This window comes from Borostomias antarcticus (genome assembly GCF_949987555.1).
Source record: "Borostomias antarcticus genome assembly, chromosome: 18".
Taxonomy (NCBI): Eukaryota; Metazoa; Chordata; class Actinopteri; order Stomiiformes; family Stomiidae; genus Borostomias; species Borostomias antarcticus.
Genome location: NC_140251.1, coordinates 23,764,161 through 23,788,487, shown reverse-complemented (window position 1 = coordinate 23,788,487; position 24,327 = coordinate 23,764,161). Strand labels below are relative to the sequence as shown.

At 43.9% G+C, this 24,327-nt stretch overlaps 1 protein-coding gene across 1 annotated transcript in view; it reads right to left on the bottom strand.

The window, feature by feature from the left end:
• Positions 1-24,327, bottom strand: part of cadps2 (Ca++-dependent secretion activator 2) — a 404,172-nt gene that overhangs the window by 229,476 nt on the left and 150,369 nt on the right. Inside the window, exon 8 of the mRNA XM_084453028.1 lies at positions 581-720. Within this exon, the coding sequence (XP_084309154.1) occupies positions 581-720 (140 nt within the window). The remainder of the gene's footprint in view (positions 1-580; positions 721-24,327) is intronic.

Sequence of the window (24,327 nt, the reverse complement as noted above, 5' to 3'; positions counted from 1 at the left end):
CTATATATCAACATATATCCCTCTACCTCTATATATCAACATATATCCCTCTACCTCTATATATCAACATATATCCCTCTACCTCTATATATCAACATATATCCCTCTACCTCTATATATCAACATATATCCCTCTACCTCTATATATCAACATATATCCCTCTACCTCTATATATCAACATATATCCCTCTGCCTCTATATATCAACATATATCCGTCTCTCCCTCCCTCTCCTGTGGGACCGTAGCTCAGGGCTGCTCTTTATATCATCTGTGCTCCTGACCTGATCTTTCCTGATGTCACCATCATCATCACCATCATCATCATCGTTCCCACCGACTACCTGCCTCCTATGCTGCTCTATGGAACGAGGGTGATGTCAGCATGTAGCCGTCACAGTAATAGTTGTAGCGAGGGGAGCAGAGAGTCATTCTCTGACTGCGGAGGAGGGCTGGATAGCCTTCCGTGTTCCTGGTCACCTATATTACCAGATAGCTCCTACCAACCCTCACATGTGTTTGTCACAGCACGGTTCCCAGTGGGGTGGTATGAGAGTGTTGCTGGGTAGTGTAGTTCTTACCCACTGTGTTTCATGTTGGGGGGTTTGTCCATGCGCACGGCCAGTTTGATCTGCAGATCAGCGTCCTGGCTGCTCTTAGGCACCACCATCCTGTGCAGCTCCGCCTGCTTGGGCCCGTTAGTGGTGGGGTTTAGAATGACCTGGGGGGATAGGGTGAGAGGGAGGGAGAGAGAGGGGAGAGAGAGGGGAGAGAGAGGGGAGAGGGAGGGGAGAGGGAGACAGAGAGGAGGGGGGAGAGAGAGGGAGAGAGAGAGAGGAGGGGAGGGAGAGAGAGAGGAGGGGGGAGAGAGAGAGGGAGAAAGAGAGAGGGAGGGGAGAGAAAGAGAGAGAGGAGGGGAGAGAAAGAGAGAGAGAAAGAGAGAGAAGAGGGGAGAGAGAGAGGGAGGGAGAGACAGAGGGAGGGAGAGAGAGGAGGGGAGAGGGAGGGAGAGAGGAGGGCAGAGAGAGAAAAAGAGGAAGAGAGACAGATAGAGAGGAGGGGTGAGAGAGAGAGGAGGGGAGAGAGAGAGGGAGAGAGGAGGGGAGAAAGAGAGAGAGGAAGGGAGAGAGACAGACAGAGGTTGAAGTATGTACTTTAAGAGGATAGCTGACTTGGATTGAGAATACGTTGAGTCACTGATACAAAAATCACTGTACACGCAGGCATGCACGCACACACACACGCACACACACACACACACGCACACACACACGCACACACACACACACGCACACACACACCACAGTCTGTCTCGTCAGGCAGCCTGTTAGGGCCGGTGGTCATATTGTGGCTGTGATAGGTGAAGGACATGTTTCCCTCTCAGGCTTCTATGGCTGCAACAATCCATGTGTACGCAAACACAAACTAGATTAGAGAAAAACGTATTGCATAGAGAGGGTGAGTATAAATGTGTTTGAGTGAGATAGATGAGGAAAAGATCATGTAAATGAGATGAGTGGGTGCAGGGGTGACGTATGGGGGAGAACAGTTAGGATGGTTCTAATATTCAATATTAAATGATTAACCCATCATCATTAATATCATCTTTTTTTACAATGTACTAATAACTAACTATTTCTTTATGTTTCCTTGTTTTGGGCAAAAATTAAACATCCAGAGAGCCAATTGCCCCCCCCCTCTCTATTTCCATGAAATGGTTGGGTCCTGCTTTGCTAGCAGCAGTGGGCTGGGAGTGAGGAGAGCTCGTGTGGAGCAGCATGCCTCAGCTTCCCAAAGACACATCTGGCTTCCAAAAACAAAGAAGAGTTTTGAATGTCAGGTTGATGGTTTACGACTGGCTGAAATTTACATAAGCTAGTAACTTTACGGTAGTTAGGTAACAAACTGGTAACATTGCTTTAACTTTAGCCTACTGTTTGGCCAAGCTCGCTGGCTAGCAAGGTGGCTACGATTCATGCCTATACAGTTAGGTCCATAAATATTTGGACATTGACAACATTTTCAACATCATTTTGGCCCTGTACACCACCACAATGGATTTGAAGATGAAACATTCAATATGTGCTTTAAGTGCAGACTTTCAGCTTTAATTGGAGGGTATTTACTGTACATCCAAATCAGGTGAACGGTGTAAGAATTACAAACAATTGTATACGTGCCCCTCCCTTTTTTTAGGGGAACAAAAGTAATTGGACAATTGGCTGCTCAGCTGTTCTATGGCTAAGTGTGTGTTATTCCCTCGTTATTTCATTTACTGCACAAGGAGCAGATAAGAGTTAATTGCAAGTGTGGCTCAAAATCCCCGGCGGCGCCCCTGAATGGGTGAGTGAGTGGGTGAATCGGTGAGTGGGTGAATGAGTGAATGGGTGAGTGGGTGAATGAGTGAATGGGTGTGTGGGTGAGAAAAAATGTGTGAGCAAGAAAGAAAAAGAGAGACAGAGAAACAGAGTGATCCTCACTCCACCACTAATAAGGAGTGTGATCTTGGAGAAGCTTGCTGTTTTGATAGTCTCTAAGGGGAGTCTCCATCAGTGTTTCTGGTGAACGTGAAAGATAACGATAGAGAGACAGAGACCCCATTTACACCTGGCATTAAAATGTGTCTCGATTGATTGATTGATTGATTATACTTTATTGTCCCCGTGGGGAAGCTTGTCTTGGGCATAGTGCCGTAATGCTTCAAAGTGCAACAGAGAGTTACATACAACAGGCAAAAGAAACAACAGCAAACATTGAGTGATATTGACAGCAGCTTCCATCTGAACATGGCATCTGATAGATATTGCACATCTGATAGATATTGCACATAACCCTTCAAGTGGTGTTTCAGATACTGTAAAGTGCAGGTGCTGGTCATATAATTATCGTTTCTGCTTAAGTGAGTTTATCAATTTAATGGAGACTGGGACAAAAGATAGTTTTAGCCGATTATTATTACATCTTGGCATGCAAAGCCTCCTTCCTAGGGGTTGATGCTAGATTGGACAGGCCGGAGGGAGAGGGAGAGGGAACTCCGCTACACGTCATCAAATGCTCACAGCGGCATCAACCAATCACAGCAGCGTATGGTTTCTGGCATATAATTCAGTTTGTCTGCGTTCCTGCGTTCATGCTAGCAAAGCTAGGTAACATATTGTTGTGGGATATCTAACGTTAACGTTAGGTTATCTGACTGCAATCCCTTTCAGAAATGTGCTATACCACCGCCTAGCTAGTCTTTCATTAAAGGAGTGGAGGAAGAGTCGAGGACTAAGTTTTTTTCTTACAATGTGGACCAGCATTACAGAGTAATATAGAGTATATTATATATATATACTCTATATATATATAGAGTTAAATACATCAACAAAGCCTGGTGATGGTCAGTAACCCTTTATAGCAATAATTATCTTATCATCAGATTACAAATGATTATTGATACAATCTCGCAGCGGTCATGGCAAGCCTATGGATTAGAAACACTATGAAATTATTATTGTATATCCTTTTTCTGTTGTACTTAATAAAGACACGCAGTTGCGTGTAGCCTATAAGAGGGAAGTTGTTTGCCTCATTCTTCATAATATTGAGCACTACAATATCAAGGACCCTTCATTTGATATCGTTTCTCTTTCTAGCTTCAACTAATACAGATTATCAAAATGATGAAACAAATGTATGTTTTGTGACACATAGATGTTGTAACCACATTTTAACTGATTGAAAGGAGGTATTTGTTGACGTTCAGGCTGAATATTTAAACAGTTGATTACCGTGAGTGCAGTCCTACATGTAGAAAAAATATGCCAGAAAGATTGGTTGATGCCGCTGTAAGCATTTGATGATATGCAGCGGAGTTCCCTCCCCCTCTCCCTCCGGCCCGTCCAATCTAGCATCAACCATGTCAAAATCGTGAGTCATGACGAGGCAAAGTGGATAGAAAGCGCAAAGGGGGTGCCCAGGAAATCTGGGAAAATAAGTTGAAAAAGTTGACAGAGGATGCCTCTAAATGTGGCAAAATTACAGATATGTTGCCAGATATGCCAGAAAGATTGGTTGATGCCGCTGTGAGCATTTGATGACGTGCAGCAGAGTCCCCCCCTCTCCCTCCGGCCCGTCCAGTATTCTGTGGAGATGTATGATGTATGAGATTCTATGTTGGGGGTCCGCGATGATCGAGTAATGAGTTTATTTAAGGGCACAATCTCTTTCACCTACAATTTTCATGGCTGTTTTGTGCATGCCGACTAGTCTGTTTTTTTGTTGTACAGTTAAGTTACCAAACCACACAGTTATTCCATATCTGATTATACTCTCCACGATTGACTGATAGAAAATTATCATGATCTGTTTTCTTACTCCATAAAGTCTGAGTCGCCTCAGGTGATAAAGCCTCTACTGTAGTTTGTTACACAAGTTGTCTATGTGTGTATTCCAGTGGAGATGGTTGTCTAACTAAATACCTAGGTATTTATAGGTGGGCACCTGGATGATTACTTGGACTTTGATGACCACAGGCTCATGGTCAGTTACCCTTCTTGGATCTAGCACAACCTCCTGAGTTTTGGTGACGTTTAGGATGAGATGGTTGTTGTCACACCATTTAGTGAATGTGTCAATCTCATCATGGTACACCGAGGGGTCATTATCTTTATCAAGGAGACTTAGACTTAGAATTGCGGTGTCGTCAGCATATTTTATAATATGATTGCAGTGTTTCCTCTAGATTTTTTTTCAGCAGCGTGGGTAAAGGATGTTGTTGTACCCTGGGTGGTGTGCGCGTGTGAATATCAACCGGCAATTTAAAAATATGAAATAAAATTACACTTACTGCAGAATAAACTTCAGAACATATTTAGTTAAAGTTAACCAAAATCAGAGATTTGCTTGAAAACACATTCTATGTGTTACTGATGCATTGCTGATAACATGTAAAAATGGGATGAACCATGTGTAGTACTGAATTGTGAAGTTAGACCAGTTTTGTGTTTTTGACCAGTTTTGATTTCTGGATTTTCTGGGCGGGCTTAAAACGGTACCGGATGACGTAGAGCGGTGTTCTTAGCATATCCCCGCCCTAACACTATATAAAGCTAGAACGGATTTGAATCTTCGGTTCTCCTGCTCAATCTTGAGTCTAGAATTAGCTAGTTTTAACCAGCAGTCTAGAATTAGCTAGTTTTTCTTAGTTAGCAATGCCTATGCATTAAACTAAACGAAAATGCATCCTTCCTGGATGCCAGCAGGAATGGGATGATAAGGTCTCCTTCTTTCAACTCCCGAGTAAAGCTGAAATGAGAAGCAAATGGTTAGCATTTTTGAAGAGCCATGGTGTTACAGAGGATTCTGTCACCGCTAGCGCCCGCCTCTGCAGCAAACATTTCACTCCCGAAAGCTTCTGCAATTATAATATGAGGCTTTTGGGTTTCACGGACTCACGACTGGTCCTGGTGAATTCGGCGGAGCCAACCATCTCCCTCCCCGGCCTCCATTCTCCTCCTGTCAACCATCTCCCTCCCCGGCCTCCATTCTCCTCCTGTCGCATCAACCTTTGGTGCCGACACCGCTGCCTTGTGTGCTTATAGCTAATTAACGTTATAACGTTAGCTAGGTAACGTAAGCAATAGGAAAATACACTGCTACGTTAATCTACAAAATATGTGTCTTGACATTTATGTGGTAATGTCAGCTATGATGAATTATATGTAATCTTAGGAGGAATTATAGCTAACACCCTACTAACACAGTGGGTTGCAGCAACGTTGCACATAAGTTGTACTTAGGTAAGTTGCAACGTTACCATCAGGCGATGTTGTGACAACGTCCATCTAAGGTCGAAAATAACTTTACCCTCCTAAGTCTAATTAGACTTTTCTGCAACGTTGCAGAAACATTTGCAATATGGGTCCCTGCAACGTCATTAAATAAACGTTGCAGTGACGTTGGATTAAAGTCCTATTAGGCTAGCATTAGGATTGCTATCGGGCTATCCCGTGACGTCACTGCTTGCTGGTTCACAGTTAAAGTAGGCAGGATTCTTTGCCAAACTGCTCCTGTCTTTTTTAATTTTTTTAAATTTTCGCTTATATCCTTCATATTGTACTGTATGTTGAGGTTAATAACGCATCTTAGAAATGTTATTGATTGTATATTTCCCTGTTTGTTATAAATTGAATGCTTTTTCATTAATTAAAAAAAAGTCTAACTTTTCGGTGTCGACCAAGATATAATTTTTCAAAAGACGTGTCGAGAAAACCCATTCATTCTCTCGGCATTATGGAACGCTTCCACTAGGGGGCGATGAGATCACTTTCCCTCCCTATAGATGGGTTCGCCGCCTACGTCACAGCAGAGCGAGCACGCAGCCTCTGGGTAAAAAGGAACTCGCTAGCCACAGTAGCCAGGCGCTCCGTTTCATGTAGCTTATTATGCCTCAAAGCTGCTGTGCTGTGAACTGTACAAACAGAAAAGGACAAGATGATGGCCTCAGATTCTTCAGCATCCCCTCGAGATGTCACCCTTTTCAGAGGAACCGTCGAAAGCTGTGGTTTAAAGCCATAAAGAGAGCAGATTGGGGACCAACAAACACAGTGTGGTGCGCACTTCATCTCTGGTAAGTTATACCAGTTACCTCGGGGGTTTTTTCCTCATCAAATTACATTGATTTGACTGTTGGTTTAGCTATTTATTTGTTTACTTACCGGTAATAATTTAAGTAAACAGAAGTAACTCATAACCTGCACGCTAAACTAAGTTCAGGAATTGGAAGCCTAATGATAGCTAGCTAACGTTAGCTAATGCTAGCTAGCACGCTACCACGCTACCACGCTACCACGCTACCACGCAATCTAAAATGGCCGCTGGACTGAGGGAAATGTGAATATGTGTTTGACTCTGCTGAATTTGAGACTCACATTGGGAGCTCGCTCGTGTCAGGCTTTCTAAGGCCATCACGAATCTTAGGCTAATTTTACATAGGCAAAGGTGAAGGCGAAGCCAAGATAATGCTTTATATATTTTCCATTTGTCTGGAAAGTGGGAGACTGAGAACGATGCCACCCACGAGGTAAGCGGGGTACCATGGACAATAGCGTTATAGCTCGAAACAAAGATGGAGGCAGCTTTGTTTGCCACATTAGTAGTATCGGTGTGTATTGTTGGAGTTCGAGTCAAAAACAGGCGTTCCTGTTAAAACTGCGAGTAGTAACGCGTGATTCACAGGCCTTATACATTTATTCTGTGCACTGCAGTGGCTAATGCCTAAACTAGCTTCATGTTTCCCACACGATTGATTGATGATTGACCGCCATTGACCGCATCTGTCCTGGGCCGGCAGAGAATCAAAAAAAAAGAATAGAATAGTGGCGTGTCACTAATTACTTATCGGCTGTAATGACTTGTTGAATTGTTGTTTTAGTCGCTTCTTCCCCTCTGCCTATTTTCCCATAGGGTCCTTGTGTGTTTATAAACTTAATATTTTTTTGTTTATTGGGCAGACTATTGCAGTGTGGAGTTTCTGGGGGAGGACACTGTCGGTTGTCCCAGTATCCTGGCTCTCCAAAAAGGATGGGGTAAGAACATGTTTGTGTGTTTGGTGTGCTACTTTTCAATTGTACAGGGAAGCGGCTACTAATGGTTTCACTCACAGTTGCAGATGTGTTCCTGGCCAATGAATGAGTCAGCCAACGGATAAAGAGCTGTGTGGAACCTAACCCTGGCTGGGCGCTCCACAGAGTCCGGGTTTTCCCAAAGTCCACAACTGGTACTGTTTGCATTTTAAGCTATTAAAAAATACTGATGGGGGTGGGGGGAAGATCATGACTCATTATTCTGAGGAAAAAAGGATGGCTGAAATGTATTGATTATGGTACTTTATGCACACAGATCATTACGAAGGTGCCAGGCTCATGGCAAAAGTCTTTGAGCAGCAGTCGTCAATGGACGAGTGCCAAGACGTTCGAAAGAGACGGCGCAACACACGCTATCACTCCAGTGACGAAGGTAATATACTAAAGTGCATTCAACAGTCCCAAAAGAGTAGTACTTTTGAAATCGAGTAATCTGAGCTAATTTACTGATATTCCACTACATATTCCAAGCCCCGGGCAGCCATTGGTCCCCACTATGCAGGCCAAAGACCAGGTGCCAGGTGCCGGAGTTGAAAGGCCTCTGCCAGCGGTCCAGTACAATCCACGTGTGCTGTACAATCCAGGTATGCATGTTTGTGTTGAAATGAAATGTCTATGCCTACTGCACACTGATAGTTGGACTATTTTTTATTTATTTTGAATACCATTTTACTCATCTTGCAGATTTTCCAAGCTTGTCCCATGTGGGCGAGCGGGGCCCAGGCCCCATGTATAGCACCCCAGCCAGATCATACAGCACCCCAGCCAGACCAGGTAAGAGTGGCATGTACTGCTGTGGTGTCTACCTGTCTTGTCTTTATTTAGTTGCCCTCCAAATGCCAGAAGCCAAAGCCAACACCATAAAGTTTCCTGCTAATCCCTTTAGGTTTTCAGTTAGCTCTGTGATTGGCTTTTTTAGATTGAATACCGTTTACTCATCTTGCAGATTTTCCGAGCTCATCCCCTGTGAGCGAAAACCATGCAAGCCCAGGCTTCATGTATAGCACCCCAGCCAGACCAGGTAAGAGTGGCATGTACTGCTGTGGTGTTTTGATGTCTACCTGTTAATGTCTTAATTTATTTTCCTTCAAATGCCAGAAGCCAAAGCATGCTGCCAACACCATACAGTTTCCTGCTAATCCCTTTCCTTTATCCCTTTTGTTTTTCAGTTAGGTCTGTGATGCCGTCGCCCAATAAAACGGCTCCAGCACCATTGACTCCATGTACCCCTCTACCTAATCGATGCTGCTCTGCAGATGCTGGTATGGGACTACTTCATGTTGCATGCAGGGATATATTTTGAGTTTCATTTAGTTTTATGTCAATGTACTTATAGCCACATCTGTGTTTATCTAGATTTCCAGAGGTCTGTACATCAGCAGTTCTCAGAGATGCGGGAGCAACTCCGTGAGCTTGCACGGACTGTGAGGGAACTGGCCCAGAGCACGCGGCCTGTGGAGTCTGGAGCCCAGGGAGAAGTGCTGGATGTACTGAACCCTGCCCAAACGGACGAGGAGCTGCAGGTCTGTGAGGCCAGGTTGAAGGACCGGGAACATCAGAGGAAGATGGTGAGTGTCTGCAGGGCGGAACTTTGTCTTATTTTTGCAGTGCAGGTAAGGGTACAGTAAATGACTGTCTTTGTTTTGCAGACACAATACCTAGGTGCCATTGGTGGCAGAGACTTGGCGGACACAGTCCGGCGGGTGCTGTCAGCTGTAGCCACACATGCGGTGTGGAGCGCCTACAGTGTGCACGGGAAGAAGCCACTGAAGAGTATGACACTCTTCAATGTTCTAACACGTAAGAAATGGTTCATATTTTGAATATTTTTTAATACATCGTCTTTGTTCCATGACCGATGTGAATTGAAACCATTACCTTTCTTGATAACTTAAAGGTGCAGTGATGGTCTCCATGCCAAAGGCTATGATGGCGTAGGTGGCCGCCCAGCTGCAGGAGACATTGAAACATGCCCCTGCTAAATGCAGAAGGGTAAGTGATGTCTTTTTTTTTGGTTTCTCCTACCCAGTGACACTGCATGGTTCCAAAGATTGTGTACCACTTTTTTGTGCATGTATGTGCGTTGTGTATTTACGGCCATTTCATTGTGTCTTTAGGTATCTGCAGAAGTCCGCCTGAGCACAGCCCATCCAAGAACAGTCCATCTGAGCACTCCCCAGCATTCTGATGAGGAAGACTTCCCTTCCTAGCTGCCCCCAAGCCCATCTGACGCCCACCCGCAGCCCATCTGAGCACAGCCCCCCCCCCCCATCTGAGCACAGCCTGCCTTTTTTTTTTTTAAATAACTTTTTTTGTAAATAACTTTTTGTATTTTTTTTTTAAAAATCCTTTTTGTTTTTAAACTTGTTTATCATGTTGCAGGCCAGACATTGTGTACTTTTTTAATAAAATAAATTGTTCTTGACTGAATGGTGTTGTGTCATAACTTTTGTACCATAATTTTGCTTGCTGCATTGACTATGACATTAATAGGCTCTTTGCACAAGCTCCACTACTTCCTGACACTCTACAGGCGTATTTCTTTCCTGTCCTATACTAGTGGATGGAAGTGATTGATCAGGTGTGCTGCACACCGGATTCATCGCTATTGCTATCCAATAGTATAGGACGGTAAAGAAATATGCCTGTAGAGTTTCAGGAAGTAGTGGAGCTTGTGCAAGGAGCTGATTTGTTTTGTAATGCAAATTATAAATGTAGTCAACGGAAGTGTAGACCACAGTAATATATAAACGTGTATAAAACGTTGCAGCAATATACATCGAAATCATCGCGGAAATCACAACGTTGTGTGGACATTGCAGGCACGTTGCAGACACGTTGGACCTGCACGTTGCAGCAACTTGTGTGCAGATACCGCGTTTGCGTTGCATGAACGTTTAACTTGACGTTGAGTGGACCATACAAAAGTCTAAATTGCACGTTTCTGCAACATTGCTGCAACCTGATTGTGTTAGTAGGGCATTAGCTATGTAGCTTGTTGCAGATGGGAGTGTGTATATAACCTTATAGCTAACATAGCTAGCAGCACCGACCAGGCGACCACCCACCAAATAACGTAACGGATGATATATTATGACTATAAGCGTTAACTATACAGAAACTGCCTGCCATATTTGTGGCACCTGATGCGTATGGGTTCACCGGTAATGGTTACAGTATATTTGTCCAGCGGGAGACCGGGAGGCGGGAGCGAGGGGGATGGTTAGGTAGACCAGGTAGACCAGGTAGACCAGGTAGACCAGCTGCAGCTGGAGAAAGACGCACCCTCTCCCAGTGAAGCGGTGCTCGGCGGCTACTGGCTGAACATCCCAGTTCTGTTGGATATGAGAGGGAAAGTTGAAGCCGAGTGCTCGTTATTCTCACACATAACATTGCCAACGAGAGTGGATGAGTCTGTCCCGATTATCAACTCCGGTAGTGTACGCTTCTTCGCGCTATCAGCGCTGTTCAAGCCAGTGACTAAAAGGTACATTTTAAACAACTTTTTCCATTGATCCCAAGGGACGACAGGATCGCCTGGGAGGGATAGGAATGGGTCCGGAGGTGGCAGGGAGAAAATAGGGACAGACTCATACATTCCTCGTTGCCTGTTTTTGTATTTTGCATCTAAGGGCAGTTACACTGGCGCGTTGGTATAGAGTAGCTACAGTTTTACCTGTGTTGTTTGTCAGGAGGTAGGTTAGGAGGAAGCATCTGTGCGTTTGACTCATAAGACAAGTGTAATTTCAACTCCTCTGTTTTCACAAAGCTGTGCCTTCCTACTGTCCAGGAATTTACATCCAAACACCTTAAACCTTTGTCCTTGTAATTCATCACCTCCCCCCAAGTATTCATCAAGCCCCCTGCAAACCCTAGTTGCAGTCTCCCCTTTGTAATTGAAAACACCTCAACTCTCCCCCCCTTTGTAATTGTAAACACCCCCTCTGCCTAGCTCTTCCTCATCTCTTTGTTTGTTGTCAGAAGGGCCACACCTTCGTCTTCCTCGTCCTGATTCAGACCTTTCACATGTCTGTACTCTTGGCCACGCCTGCCATTTCACATGACGTGCAATGAGTTAGCCAATCACATCCTAGAAGGACTTTACCTGTGTTTTGACTGCATATAAGCCAGAGCAGAAGAGGCTGAATTCACTTCTCTGACGAAACCACCTTTGTTTGCGTTGTTCAGGAAGTCCTTGCGCACGTATTGTTTTTCACAATAAACCAGACTCAACCTTTTGAACGTATCTTGGTAAATCTTTTGACTAGACCAGTTTTAAAATACTATCACAGTTGGCGAACGGGAATGGGATAACTGCCTGCGTGTTTGCTTCGGGATTCCAGTGGATGAACTGATCGACAGACGTGTCGGTCCATATGGGCGTTGGAAAATCAATTTTCTCTCTTGCGCCAGAGCGCACGCCGAGATTATTTCCTCAGTTCTTCCACTGGATTCTTGAGGCTCACAGGTACGTTTAAACGAACCCTCTGATGGTTCTGAGTTGTATTTGCCTTGATTTGGTTCAGTTGTGTTGGTCTGGGCCGCGTTTCCCAGAGGCATCGTTAAGGCATCGTAGCGCTACGTGCTTCTTAAGAACGTCGTTAGCTCCACCTCTAGGTGGCGATGCGTTTCCCAGAACCTTCTTAAGCCAAGGTATACCTTGGCTACGAAGGCTCTGGGAAACAGCTCCACCCAAGGTACATCGTAAATCGCCCTTACGATGTACCTTCCGAAGATACATCGTTAGCTTACCTTGGAGCCGAAGCGCTGTTTCCCAGAGCCTTCTTAGCCAAGGTATACCTTAGCCAAGGGATACGTTACGAAGGGCGGTCGGACCCCATCGTTAGTGTACCTTGGCGATGCGCTCCGTTCATCCCGTCATAGTATTAGCGCGATTCGAGCTAAATTACACTTTTAAAAAGGAGAGTTGCAATACAGCGCACATCTATCTATCCTACCTGCGCGATTCACATAGTGTACACAAAATACAATTAACTTGAATGATGAAAATAATGTCAGCCTACAGAACACATCATGGGAATGTTGTTTTTAAAACTTTTATTGAGGCAACATATACGGACTATCCATAGCCTAATATAATCCACTTTGTGAACAACAACAACATTTTCTTATGTAAAGGGATAATTTGATGACATGACTTTTCTGTCTGTCTTTATATATTGTCAGACAGATATCCTGACGAATTGATTAATCCAATGAGGCCATCTAGATGAATAGTCAAATATCCTCACACACGCTCCAGAATATTGTAGAAAGCCTTCCCAGAACAGTGGAGGCTGTTATAGCTGCACAGGGGGGACCAACTCCATATGATGCCTATTCATTTAGAATGGGATGTCATGAAAGTTGTAATGTGTAGGTGGCCCAATACTGTTGTCCTTATAGTGAACTTTGCTAACAACTCCAGTATGCTACTTCCTGAAATTAGACATGCTTCTTTATTTCCTGTCTTACACTATTGGATGAAATGATTATTCAGGAATTCCTGAATAATCATTTCATCCAAAGTGTAGGTCAGGAAATAGAGAAGCATGTCTAATTTCAGGAAGTAGCCTACTGGAGTTGTGCATAGGCCCTACTGGTAGCCGCCAAACAGGACGGCCTTCGGTTGCTCCACCTCGTCCAGCATGATCACTAGTTATTCTTTGGTGAACGCTATCACACGCTTCCTCTTCATATCTGCCATGTCGCTCAATATGTGCAGTTACCCTTGTTTTTTTTATAGGCCACATGCGCCAACACCGGTGCCTGATAGATTAAATTAGTCATCGTATCCACGTGAATTCTAATGTGGGAATGCTACTGCCACAGAGGCAATTTATATGGGCATTATACCTTTGTTTGTATGATAACTAAATCAGTGGTCATTTTGCTATCATCATTGCCTATCATCATTAAAGTATTTTTTCCTGGCCTTTCAAGACATCCTCGACGGGGCGTATATGTCCCAATCCGATTCATGCTCTTTCTTGGATATTTTATTTGATGTAATGTAATTTAATGTATGAATTGGGACTATCACGAGGTCTCGCTTTGACTCTTAAATACATTAGCAGATGAGCTTTCGGTGGATTAGCTTCCTTTTTGGTAATATTTAGACTGAAATCAAATAATTAAGACAGCACGTATTATATTGGCACGTCATTTCTGTGACTTTACGAATGGCCATCGATGTGTGCGGCATCGATTAATTCTTTTTTCAGCACCGTGCCCAGGGACAGCTCCTCTAACGATGTATCTTGGGATGGACCTAACGATGTATCTTCACGCGCACGCTAAGGGATAGTCTGGGAAACACTCGTAGGAAACTCTGTCATTTCGCCAAGGTATACCTTGGGAAGGGTGGTAGTGCGGAGCAATTCGGCAAATCTGGGAAACGCGGCCCTGGAGTGTTGAAAACAGGAACCCCAGCGTGGGTATTTAGTCCTACCGAGGGTAGGGCGAGCATGGTTGATGTTTCGTTTCCAGAACGATACCAACTAGCTTAAGCCTCATTGTTGATGTTCGTTTCAGAACGATACCAACTAGCTTAAGCCCCGTTTGTTGATGTTCGTGTTAGCACGATTGCCAACTAGCTTCGAAGTGATTGTTGATGTTCGTTGAAGAACGATTACCAACGAGATGGTAGCTACGGGAGTGATTGAGAGTTTTTGCAATCCGCGTTTCTTGGAGAAACGTTTTCCCCTTTGTTCCCGGGTGACTTGGTAAACATAACGAGAAGTTAGCTTTGACCAAGTGGTTGTACAGTATTTTGGTAGGATCTAGACATCCGGTTTAGCCTGGACCAAGATGCTGGTGCAGCCGGGCATGCTTGTTTGTAACGTGGGCCTTTGTTTCGTCTTATGTGTCTTATGTGTTCACTGTTTGAGCCTCGGCTCTTGATTGTATGTTTGTTACGCGCGCCATGGATCCAAGTAAAGTATTGTAAGTATTTTTGTACACTTTTTAGACTGTTAAATTTCGTAACTGCTAGATTCCAGTAGGCTAGCTGGTTGCCTAGGAGACGCAGGAAAACAACTCTCCCGGTGATCCGCCTTGAGCCAGAGGGAGAACAAAGAGCTTCCTGACTGGGTGAGTCGAATTTAATGTGTTTGTTTCTTTCGAAATTGTATTCTTTCCCGCCGTGAGTTAACTATAAGGTTTCCTTTCATTGCTGTTTTGGGGTTTTAGGCTGCGTCGTGGTTATTAGGGATTTGTTTCTTTAAATTTCCCCGCGCTGCCAAAGACAACTTCCGGGTCATACATGCAACATTTTGGGATCACCACTAGGTGTCCCTGTAACCCCGGATACTAACATATGGCTAGAGGATGTAACAGGATTCTACGTCTAGCCTGATGAGATTTCGTTATGCGCTAAAGCATTTTCGATTCCTTACATCCCCATCTGACATTTTAGTGTTAAATTCTAAGATTCGGGCTCAGCTAGAGGGTTAAGGGAAAAGCCTGTTAATTCTATAGACTGGTCTGTTTTTAAGATTTGGGAGAGTAGCACGAGAGAGTTTTTTTTTTTTAGGTCAGGAAGGAAAGATAAGGAGATTCAGCAAACAGTCTCTCCACCATTTCCCCAGCAGAATAACTGATTTAAAATTATATTTTCCCCCCTCGCCTTGTTGCGCCATGATCACACAACAATGCCCCCGCCATTAGCCACGCCCCTTCTCTCTACGAGTTAAGCGCGCCCCTTTCTACGAGGTATTCGTCCGAACAGGTCAGGAAGGAAGAGCCTCCGATTTGGGGTCGAGCGCCACCTGCTGGAGTTCCCTTGAACAACCCATAAGGGAAATTTTAACTAGCCAAGATAGAGAGATTTTTTTTTTAAGATAATGGTGGCAGGATGAAATAGATGTAGAGCCTTTGAGTCTTAAGTTGCTGTTAATGTTTCTGAGCAGATCTTTTAGGGTAATAGTGGAGAACTCAAATGTCTGACAGGGTTTTGAATAGGTGTTTGATTCAGGAGTTTGTTTCAATAGTCAATGAATGGCCATAAGCTGTTCGTTTTATGCATTCTACTGTATGAATTTCATTCATATAATGATGATGTGTTTTTTGAGGAGTTGGCTTTAGGCCTTCACCTCTGCTATTGAACCCAGTCTGTGTTTGAGTCTTATTTTTCAGGGTGCTATGGACCCTGGGCGGCAGGTCTTTGAGGAGCCTGGATCATGCCTTCCTGGGGACTGCTTGGGACCTGCTGTTTGTCTGTTTAATTGTTTGTTTTGTCTCTCTTTCTGATATGTAGCTTAAGACATAAGGTTTGTGCATAATAGTGGGGGGGAATAGATAAGGGTTGCCAGTGTCTTAATCTGAATGCAGCATCTCATAACCCAATTATATATTTTTAAATGATTATGTTAAATATCTCATGTTTATAGTTTGAGGCACATTCATCGGGCCTGAGTGTTTTTCTGAGTGTGTTTTACAGACAACTGTCGTTCCGGGAGTGATGGGTGAATGCCGAACCAGGAGACGGGCACAGGACACCAGAGGTGGAGGTGGAGGTTACTGGCCTGTTTCCCTACAGATGGGCGATCTGGGGTTCGTGAGATGCAGACCAACGCCATGTCACCAACTCACTGTGAGCGACAGATAAGTATGAAACAGGAGCAGTGCCCAAATACTCTGTCCTCAAATGCAGAAGAGGGAGGGTTTTAGATATACAAATTTTAGCTATACAAATGAAGCTTTGATGGAGTTTTTTGATTAGTTAATTGTAAATGAAGCCAGTTCATTTTAGTGTCATTTTCTTTGCCCCATCTCTATTTTTATCCTGACTTCAGGAAATTTTTGCTTTCACCCTTAGGGGGTGTTGTTTTGTTGAGACGAGAATGTGGGTATTTTTATTTTATTTTCATAAAATCGCGAGAGAAATTCTAGAGCCAAATCCAATTGCCTTGATCATGACTGGGGACTGGGTGTGTTGAAGTCATTCTAACACTGCCCCTGATGTCACTATAGGCTACTGCAGACTGGCTCTAAATGACACTTTGAACAGACACCCTGTTTAAAGTTTTCCTGACTGAATAACAACATTTTTCCCCAAAGCAGGAGCTTGCGCTTAACCATGTTTCTCCAACAGACTGCTGATAACCGTTCCTGACCAAGGAGGGGAACAGGGAGACCAGAGGACTCTCCTTTTGCTCTTCTGTTTTGTCTCTGTTTGTCTCTCTCATCTGTGGATCCACAGACGGAGCACTTCATCAGCCTGTACTGGGGGAGCGGGAGCGCCGAGATGAGCCCTCCAGCAGCACGACCCGGGCCGGCCCTACGTGGAGCAGTACAGGGATGGACCGGGTTCAGTTCAAGAGCCTGTACGTGCTGCTGGCGCCCTGGCTGTGTGGTGTCCCACCGCACCTTCACCCTGCTGAACCAGGACAGGGACTCCCTCCTCACCTTCCGAGAGCTCGCTGGCTGACCGCTCTATGTGGACCTGCCCAGTGGGGAGACGAGACTACCAGGAGCAGATAAGCAGCCTGAGAACAGGCCAGAAAACATGGAAGAGAAGTAGATGTTGCGGGAGGAACCTACCCGTCAAAATGGAACTGTCAGCACATCCTCGGCCAAGTGGGCCATGGGAACATGTAATAATGGATTTTATTGAACTCTCTCCATGCCAGGGATGTCTTCAACAGAGTGAGGACCGCCATTCCTGAGGCTAAGGAGGGTTTCCTGCATCACATCTCTCCTGGGGATTGGGTCCTGGTCCGCGACCACAGACGAAGTAGCTGGAACTCGCCGAGGTGGCTCGGGCCGTACCAGGTTCTACTCACCACGCAACAGCAATCTGAGAGGACTTCGTAGATCCATTCAAGCCATTGCCGACGGGTCCAAGCAGCAGAGGACGGTCCACCAGAGGATCGCCAACACCAGGAGATCAAGGATGCAGCTGAACCAGAAAGCTCAGAGGCCAAAGCCATGAGCTGCCACAACTGTCCTCTCCTCTGACGAGGAATCGGAGGAAAAATGACCTTGCTGGTCACCTCCTCACAAGATGCACCACACACGCACACACACCTGCACACACTAACATTGAACATAACTGATTCAATCAACGCGACATTGAAGTTGCGATCTAGAAGAGAAGACGCCTTGCATTCCCCAAATGACATTCTATTGCCCAAAAGAGAAGTGTCACCTAAATGACTGTGGGATACATTGTGAACAAGAGTGACCTTGACAGCCACCGCCACACTCTCCTCTCCTCTGATGAGCAATCGGAGACTGACCTTGCCGGTCACCTCTTTCTTGTGGTTGTGGTATGACAACACACACCTGCACACACTGGAACCTACATTAAACATTCAGAGACGCACACATGGAAGCTATGTTCCATAGGACATCACATGCGATTATTCACAAGAGTGAATGAACTTTGAAATAATCTGGAAAATATCATATTTGTTTACAAGAGTTACAATGGTTGAAACATGAGTTGATAAATAAGTTTGGGTTTTTCCTCTAAATTGACCAAGAGGTTTTTTGCCCTTCTTACACTGGTAACCATTTATTTTTTTTGCCTTGTTAAATCAAGTTTTTTGGTGAATGGTTGTCCACTCTTAGACTATAAATAGTATATAATCATGTCATCTTTTTTATCTTGTTTCCTGTCAAATTTCTGAAGCAAGGGGTTTTGGTGCTTGATTTTGCACGTTGAAAGAAAATAATTAAAAAAAAAAAAAAAAGATTTTTTTTTTTTTTTGCTCCACCTAGTGGAGAGATTATTTCCTTTCCACATGTATAGCATAGCTGACTGTTTACACTGTGTTTGGATTTTATATTTTATTTTTGTGTACCTGTTCAGGCACAAATGGGGGATTGTCCAGGAATTTACATCCAAACACCTTAAACCTTTGTCCTTGTAATTCATCACCTCCCCCCAAGTATTCATCAAGCCCCCTGCAAACCCTAGTTGCAGTCTCCCCTTTGTAATTGAAAACACCTCAACTCTCCCCCCCTTTGTAATTGTAAACACCCCCTCTGCCTAGCTCTTCCTCATCTCTTTGTTTAAGTCAGAAGGGCCACACCTTCATCTTCCTCGTCCTGATTCAGACCTTTCACATGTCTGTACTCTTGGCCACGCCTGCCATTTCACATGACGTGCAATGAGTTAGCCAATCACATCCTAGAAGGACTTTACCTGTGTTTTGACTGCATATAAGCCAGAGCAGAAGAGGCTGAATTCACTTCTCTGACGAAACCACCTTTGTTTGCGTTGTTCAGGAAGTCCTTGCGCACGTATTGTTTTTCACAATAAACCAGACTCAACCTTTTGAACGTATCTTGGTAAATCTTTTGACTAGACCAGTTTTAAAATACTATCACACTACCACAAAAGAGACGGCGTGCCAGTGTGACTATGCAGACCAGAGAACGGTTCTATTTGACAGGTTCTTCCCTCCACACCCCCTCCCCACGCAATTGGGTGTGGCTTCGGTGCCTTCAGCAGACACACCCCACAGTCTCAGACCAGAGAATGCTGCTGATTTTTAACCGATTTTGAAGCCTTATTTTATATACTTAGCGACATTTTTAATCACTCAGATTTGGCTGGGTGGTTAATTACATGTTTTCCTGTGGTGTGTGAAGCTCATAACAAAAATTTGAACTGGGTTAACCTGGACTTTAAGCATACCCAAAGGAAAATTCAAGATGAGATCTCCTTTATATCACATTTAGATCGCCGAAACAAAAATGAGCACTAGTCAAGACCGAAGAGAGATTTTGTGCATTTTCTCGTTCATGTTTCATACTGTAACATACATATAAGAACATGAACAAGATATCTATGTTTAGTCAAATGCATAAATACAAACTGGAAAGCACAGTGACGGGATGTGTGTGTGTGTACTCACGTGACGGGATGTGTGTGTGTGTACTCACGTGACGGGATGTGTGTGTGTGTGTCTGCTCTTCTCTCCTCCACCCTGCTCTCCTCCACTCTCTTCTCCTCCATTCTCATTTATATCTGCCCTCTCGCTCTCTGCTTCACTCTGCTCTCCACACGCCTCCACTACCTCTGCCTGTCTAGTCTGATATGGTTACATTTAAGAATGAGTAACGTTAGATTATTGATCACGCAACCAGTAAGAGCATTAAAATATTGTAGTAACGTTAGCCACCAACATCAGGCAACATATTTTACAACTAGATGATATTTATATCTCTACTGTAGCTAAATCCTCAGCTGTTACCTGACTATCTTCCTCATCCACCTTTCTCTTCTTTGAGAAATATCTCAACAAACTAATCTGAAAAGGCAACCGGGATATTTCAAGAGCTTCTAAACATCGTTGGCAATTTTTCTACCGATGTTTATTGAAGTAACGTCTGTATGATTCGTTAATGTTAGCTAGCTAGCTTGTTTGTTTTTTTCATTTTTTTTTTTTTTTAAATAAACTTTAACTCTCGCGAGGATCTTGGAGGGGGCTTGGGAGTTTGCCCAACCTGTCTACATGTGTTTTGTGGACTTGGAGAAAGCTTATGACCGGGTCCCTCGAGAGGTCTTGTGGAGGGTTATGCGGGAGTATTGGGTGAGGGGGTCCCTACTAAGGGCCATTCAATCCCTGTACACCCTGAGAGAGAGCTGTGTTTGGGTCCTCAGCAGTAAGTCGTCTTCCTTTCCGGTGGGGGCGGCGGAGGCGCCAGGGGTGCGCTTTGTCACCAATCCTGTTTGTGATTTTCATGGACAGGATATCGAGACGTAGCCGTGGGGAGGTGGGTTTGCAGTTCGGTGAGCTGGGGATTGCGTCGCTGCTATTTTCAGATGATGTGGTCCTGATGATGGCATCATCTGCCTGCGACCTCCAACACTCTCTGGATAGGTTCGCAACTGAGTGTGAAGCGGCTGGGATGAGAATCAGCACTTCTTAATCTGAGGCCATGGTTCTCAGCAGGAAACCGGTGGCCTGTCTGCTCCAAGTAGGAAATGAGTCCTTACCCCAAGTGAAGGAGTTCAAGTACCTACCTGTGAATCCTCTGTATACATTGGTGTATATCCTGCTATGCACTGTATGTATATCAAGTAGTGCACAGAAGCTGGTTACCCTGAAACAGGCTTGTTCTGTTCTGACAACAGTGTTGCTTCAATGGCTCAGCGTGCTACTAACCATTTTCTGCCTCCCCTAGTTCCTCTCTCTTAGGGCTGCTCGATTAATCGGATTTTAATCTAGATTAAGATTTGGGCTGTCAACGATCATTAAAACTAAATAATCGCCATAAAACGATTTTGCACAAATCAAGCGCACCCTCACTGCAGAGCTATACTGTGCTTGACCCTTCCCCCACCCCCCAAAGCCCCAAAACAGACACTTTAGTTCAAAGCGAGACGAGTTGTCAATCGAGGCGCACGCATGCTCCTCTCGAACAAAACACGACAAGAAGAAGATTATGGCAGCAGAAAGAGAGGTGGACAAGAGAGCTAAAACAATGTCAGTGGTGTGGAAACACTATGGGTTCGCTGAGACAGATTTGGACCAAGTTGACACGGTGTGTAAAATTTGCTACGCAGTCGTAGCTGCCCCTCAAAGTAGCCCTTCTCAGTCCCGTTGTCGCATTCCGCTCGTTCATGCCAGACAACAGTCCTTTGCCGGTCCATTCACTTTGCCGTCAAAATAAATCGGTGTCGGCCTAGTTAGGAGAGGCGCTCATATTTACAAGTGTCAGATAAACATGAAACGTCACTTACCTAAGCAAAAGGGTCTATTTTAACAAATGCTGGGTTTTGAAGCCTCGGCGCTACATTAAATAACTTATTTAGACGCGTTCTGTCCTAGTGAAATTATTTTTCCTCTTTTTCGTCTTCTTCTGTGGTGGTGGCGGTGCTTTGAAGCTTCTTTATTTATCAGTTTTGGCACTTTTATAAATTTATTTATCAAGGTCAAGGTTCACTATTTGTCTCCCATGGGAGAAATGTATCTAATTCAAAGAACATTGTTAAAAAGAAAAGCCACTGTCAACATTTAATAAATTAATTGTTATCAAAGTCAATAATTTGATTTGTTAAGAAAATGTTAAAACTTTTGATAAAAAAAAAAAATCAATGAATAATCGTGTTAAATAATCGTGATCTCAATATCAATCAAAATAATCGTGATTATGATTTTTGCCATAATCGAGCAGCCCTACTCTCTCTCTCCCTCCTACCTTCTAACCAGGTCCAGTGGATGCCCCACTGTCGCCCGCAGACCACCCTGAGTCCGATAGATACCCCTGTGTCAGCTGTGGATGTCGTAATATTTAGTTAACACACACACGTACACACAGACACACATCAGTCCACATCCGGCTTAGGCCTGGACCTGATGCTCTTAGCCTTTCTTGCTCTGAAAATGTAATTTAATGTAATTTATTGCTCTATAAATGTTCTTAGTCGTTAGACAAATATATTCCAGGAGCTTGCTCCAGGTTGCCTGTTTTAATATCTGTGTTGCTTTTATGGCTCTGTGTGCTACTAACCCTGTTCTGCCTTCCCTCTCCCTAGTGCCTCTCTCTCTCCCTCCTATCTTCTAACCAGGTCCAGTGGATGCCCCACTGTCACCAGCAGACCTCCCGGAGTCCGATAGATACCCCTGTGTCTGCTGTGGATGTCGTAGCATTTAGTTAACACACACACGCGTACACACAGACATACACCAGCCCACTTCCGGCTTTAGGCCTGGGCCATAGCAAACACACACCAGTATTTGCCATGTCTCTCCTATGATGCTTTTTAGCCTCTCTTACTCTGAAATGTAATTAAATGTAATGTATTGCTTTATAAATGTTAGCCGGTAGCTGGCTAAAGCGGCTAAAGATTCCCCAGGCAGAGCTGGTTGATGTTAGGGAAAGGGATGTCTGGGGCCCCCTGCTGGAGCTGCTGCCTCCGCGACCCGACCCCAGATAAGCGGATGAAGATGGATGGATGGAACAACAGACTCATATCACAAGCACGCCAGGGAGGTCACAGAGAAGAAAGAAGGAAAAAAAATAGACAATATTAAATTCTAAATAAATATATTGTAAAGCTTACAACAGTTAGACGTTTTTACAGCTTTTCGGTTTGTACAGTCAGAGATTGAAGAAATATATTGTTTTAGAAACACAATAAACTATATTTTAATTTGGTTCTTACATATAAACTTGGATCTGTGAATGTAGAATTTTGAAAGAATAATAAGCAAGTTAATTTAATAAAATAGTGAGTAGGCAGTCCTTTCATGGTCAATGATACCAAACGACACATTCTTCCAGAGTAAGGAGAAGCGGGGATGGATATGGTCCATAATAAACCGTCACAAGTTACACCACAACTGTTTTGTGTGCGGACAGGACCAGAATAAATGGACCAATGTTTCTCTCTCCTCTCCACAAAAGCTAGTTAACATCAATATCTTTCCTAAACCTTTGCAAATAAAAATTGGTTGGATAAAATCTTTGTATCATTTTGTAGGATATCTCTTTAATTTTGTTGGTAATGAAAAACTTGTGGCAAGAGCCAAACTTTCTTCCAATTAATGTCTCCAACAAAAGTGGACCAGTATGACAATGCAGACGGTGTACATACAATGTTTTGCTGAAAAAAATACCTAAAGCCCCCCGCAGACCGCCTCTGCCACGATGTCGTGCGACGGCGCTGTGTCCGGCTAGCCCCGCACACAGGCTGCGACATGCGACACATTCTAGTGCACTTTAAAAAAACAAATCCCAACTGATCAGTCAATGACAAATGGCCAACAACCTCGCAATGGGTAAGTTAATCTTATAATTTATTCAATAAAACAATGGTGATAGTAGCTAAGCTATAGCCTTACAAGTGATTTCGTATCTTTTGGAAACAATTACTTTGATGCTGTATCAGTCACAACCGTTTTTGTGTCTGTTTCAGTAGGCAACATTGTGGCAAAACATTGTAGCTAGCCTATCTGACACTCGCAACATTGTGCTAACATTAGCCTAGATAACATAGTTAACGGACCTTATGTATGTATGTTATGTAACAATGTAGTTAACAGACGTTAGTATAGGCTATGTAACGTTATGTTATGCATCAACCGCAGTGTTTGAGTGTATTTTCAAGTAGGCAACATTTTATGGCAAACCACTGTATCTGGCACTCATAACGTAGCTAGTGCTACATAGTTACTAGGCTAATATGTATCCTAACATTTGGCTATGCATCAACCGCAGTGTTTGAGTGTCTGTTTTCAAGTAGGCAAAACATTGTACTGTAGCTAACAAGAACATCTGGTGTAGACATTAGTAATATGCACCAACCGCAGTTGGTGTGTTTGTTTTCAAGTTGGCAACAGTACATAGTTAACAAATGTTAGTAGGCAAATTAGGCTATGTATAATATATCCAAGTATCAATGAGCATGCCACATAATTAAATATGCCTACAACATTTTAGCAGTGTAGACTATATGCAGGTAATATTATTCTTGATTTTATTAAGACACACACAACCTTTCTCCCACACAAGCTAAATATTTACTATTGATATTGTTTTGTCCCTTTTCGTTGAGCAAAACAGATGCTTGGGGGGTAACAGAGGACCTACATTCTCTGTGACAAGCTGGCTGCATACTTCAGCTCCACAGAGGGCAGTTTGGCCTGGCAGGATGGAAGGGTGTAGGCAAACCAAGCCCTCCTCTCCAGCCTACACCACCTGGCAGCCCCCCTCACCAGCCTATACCACCTGGCAGTCCT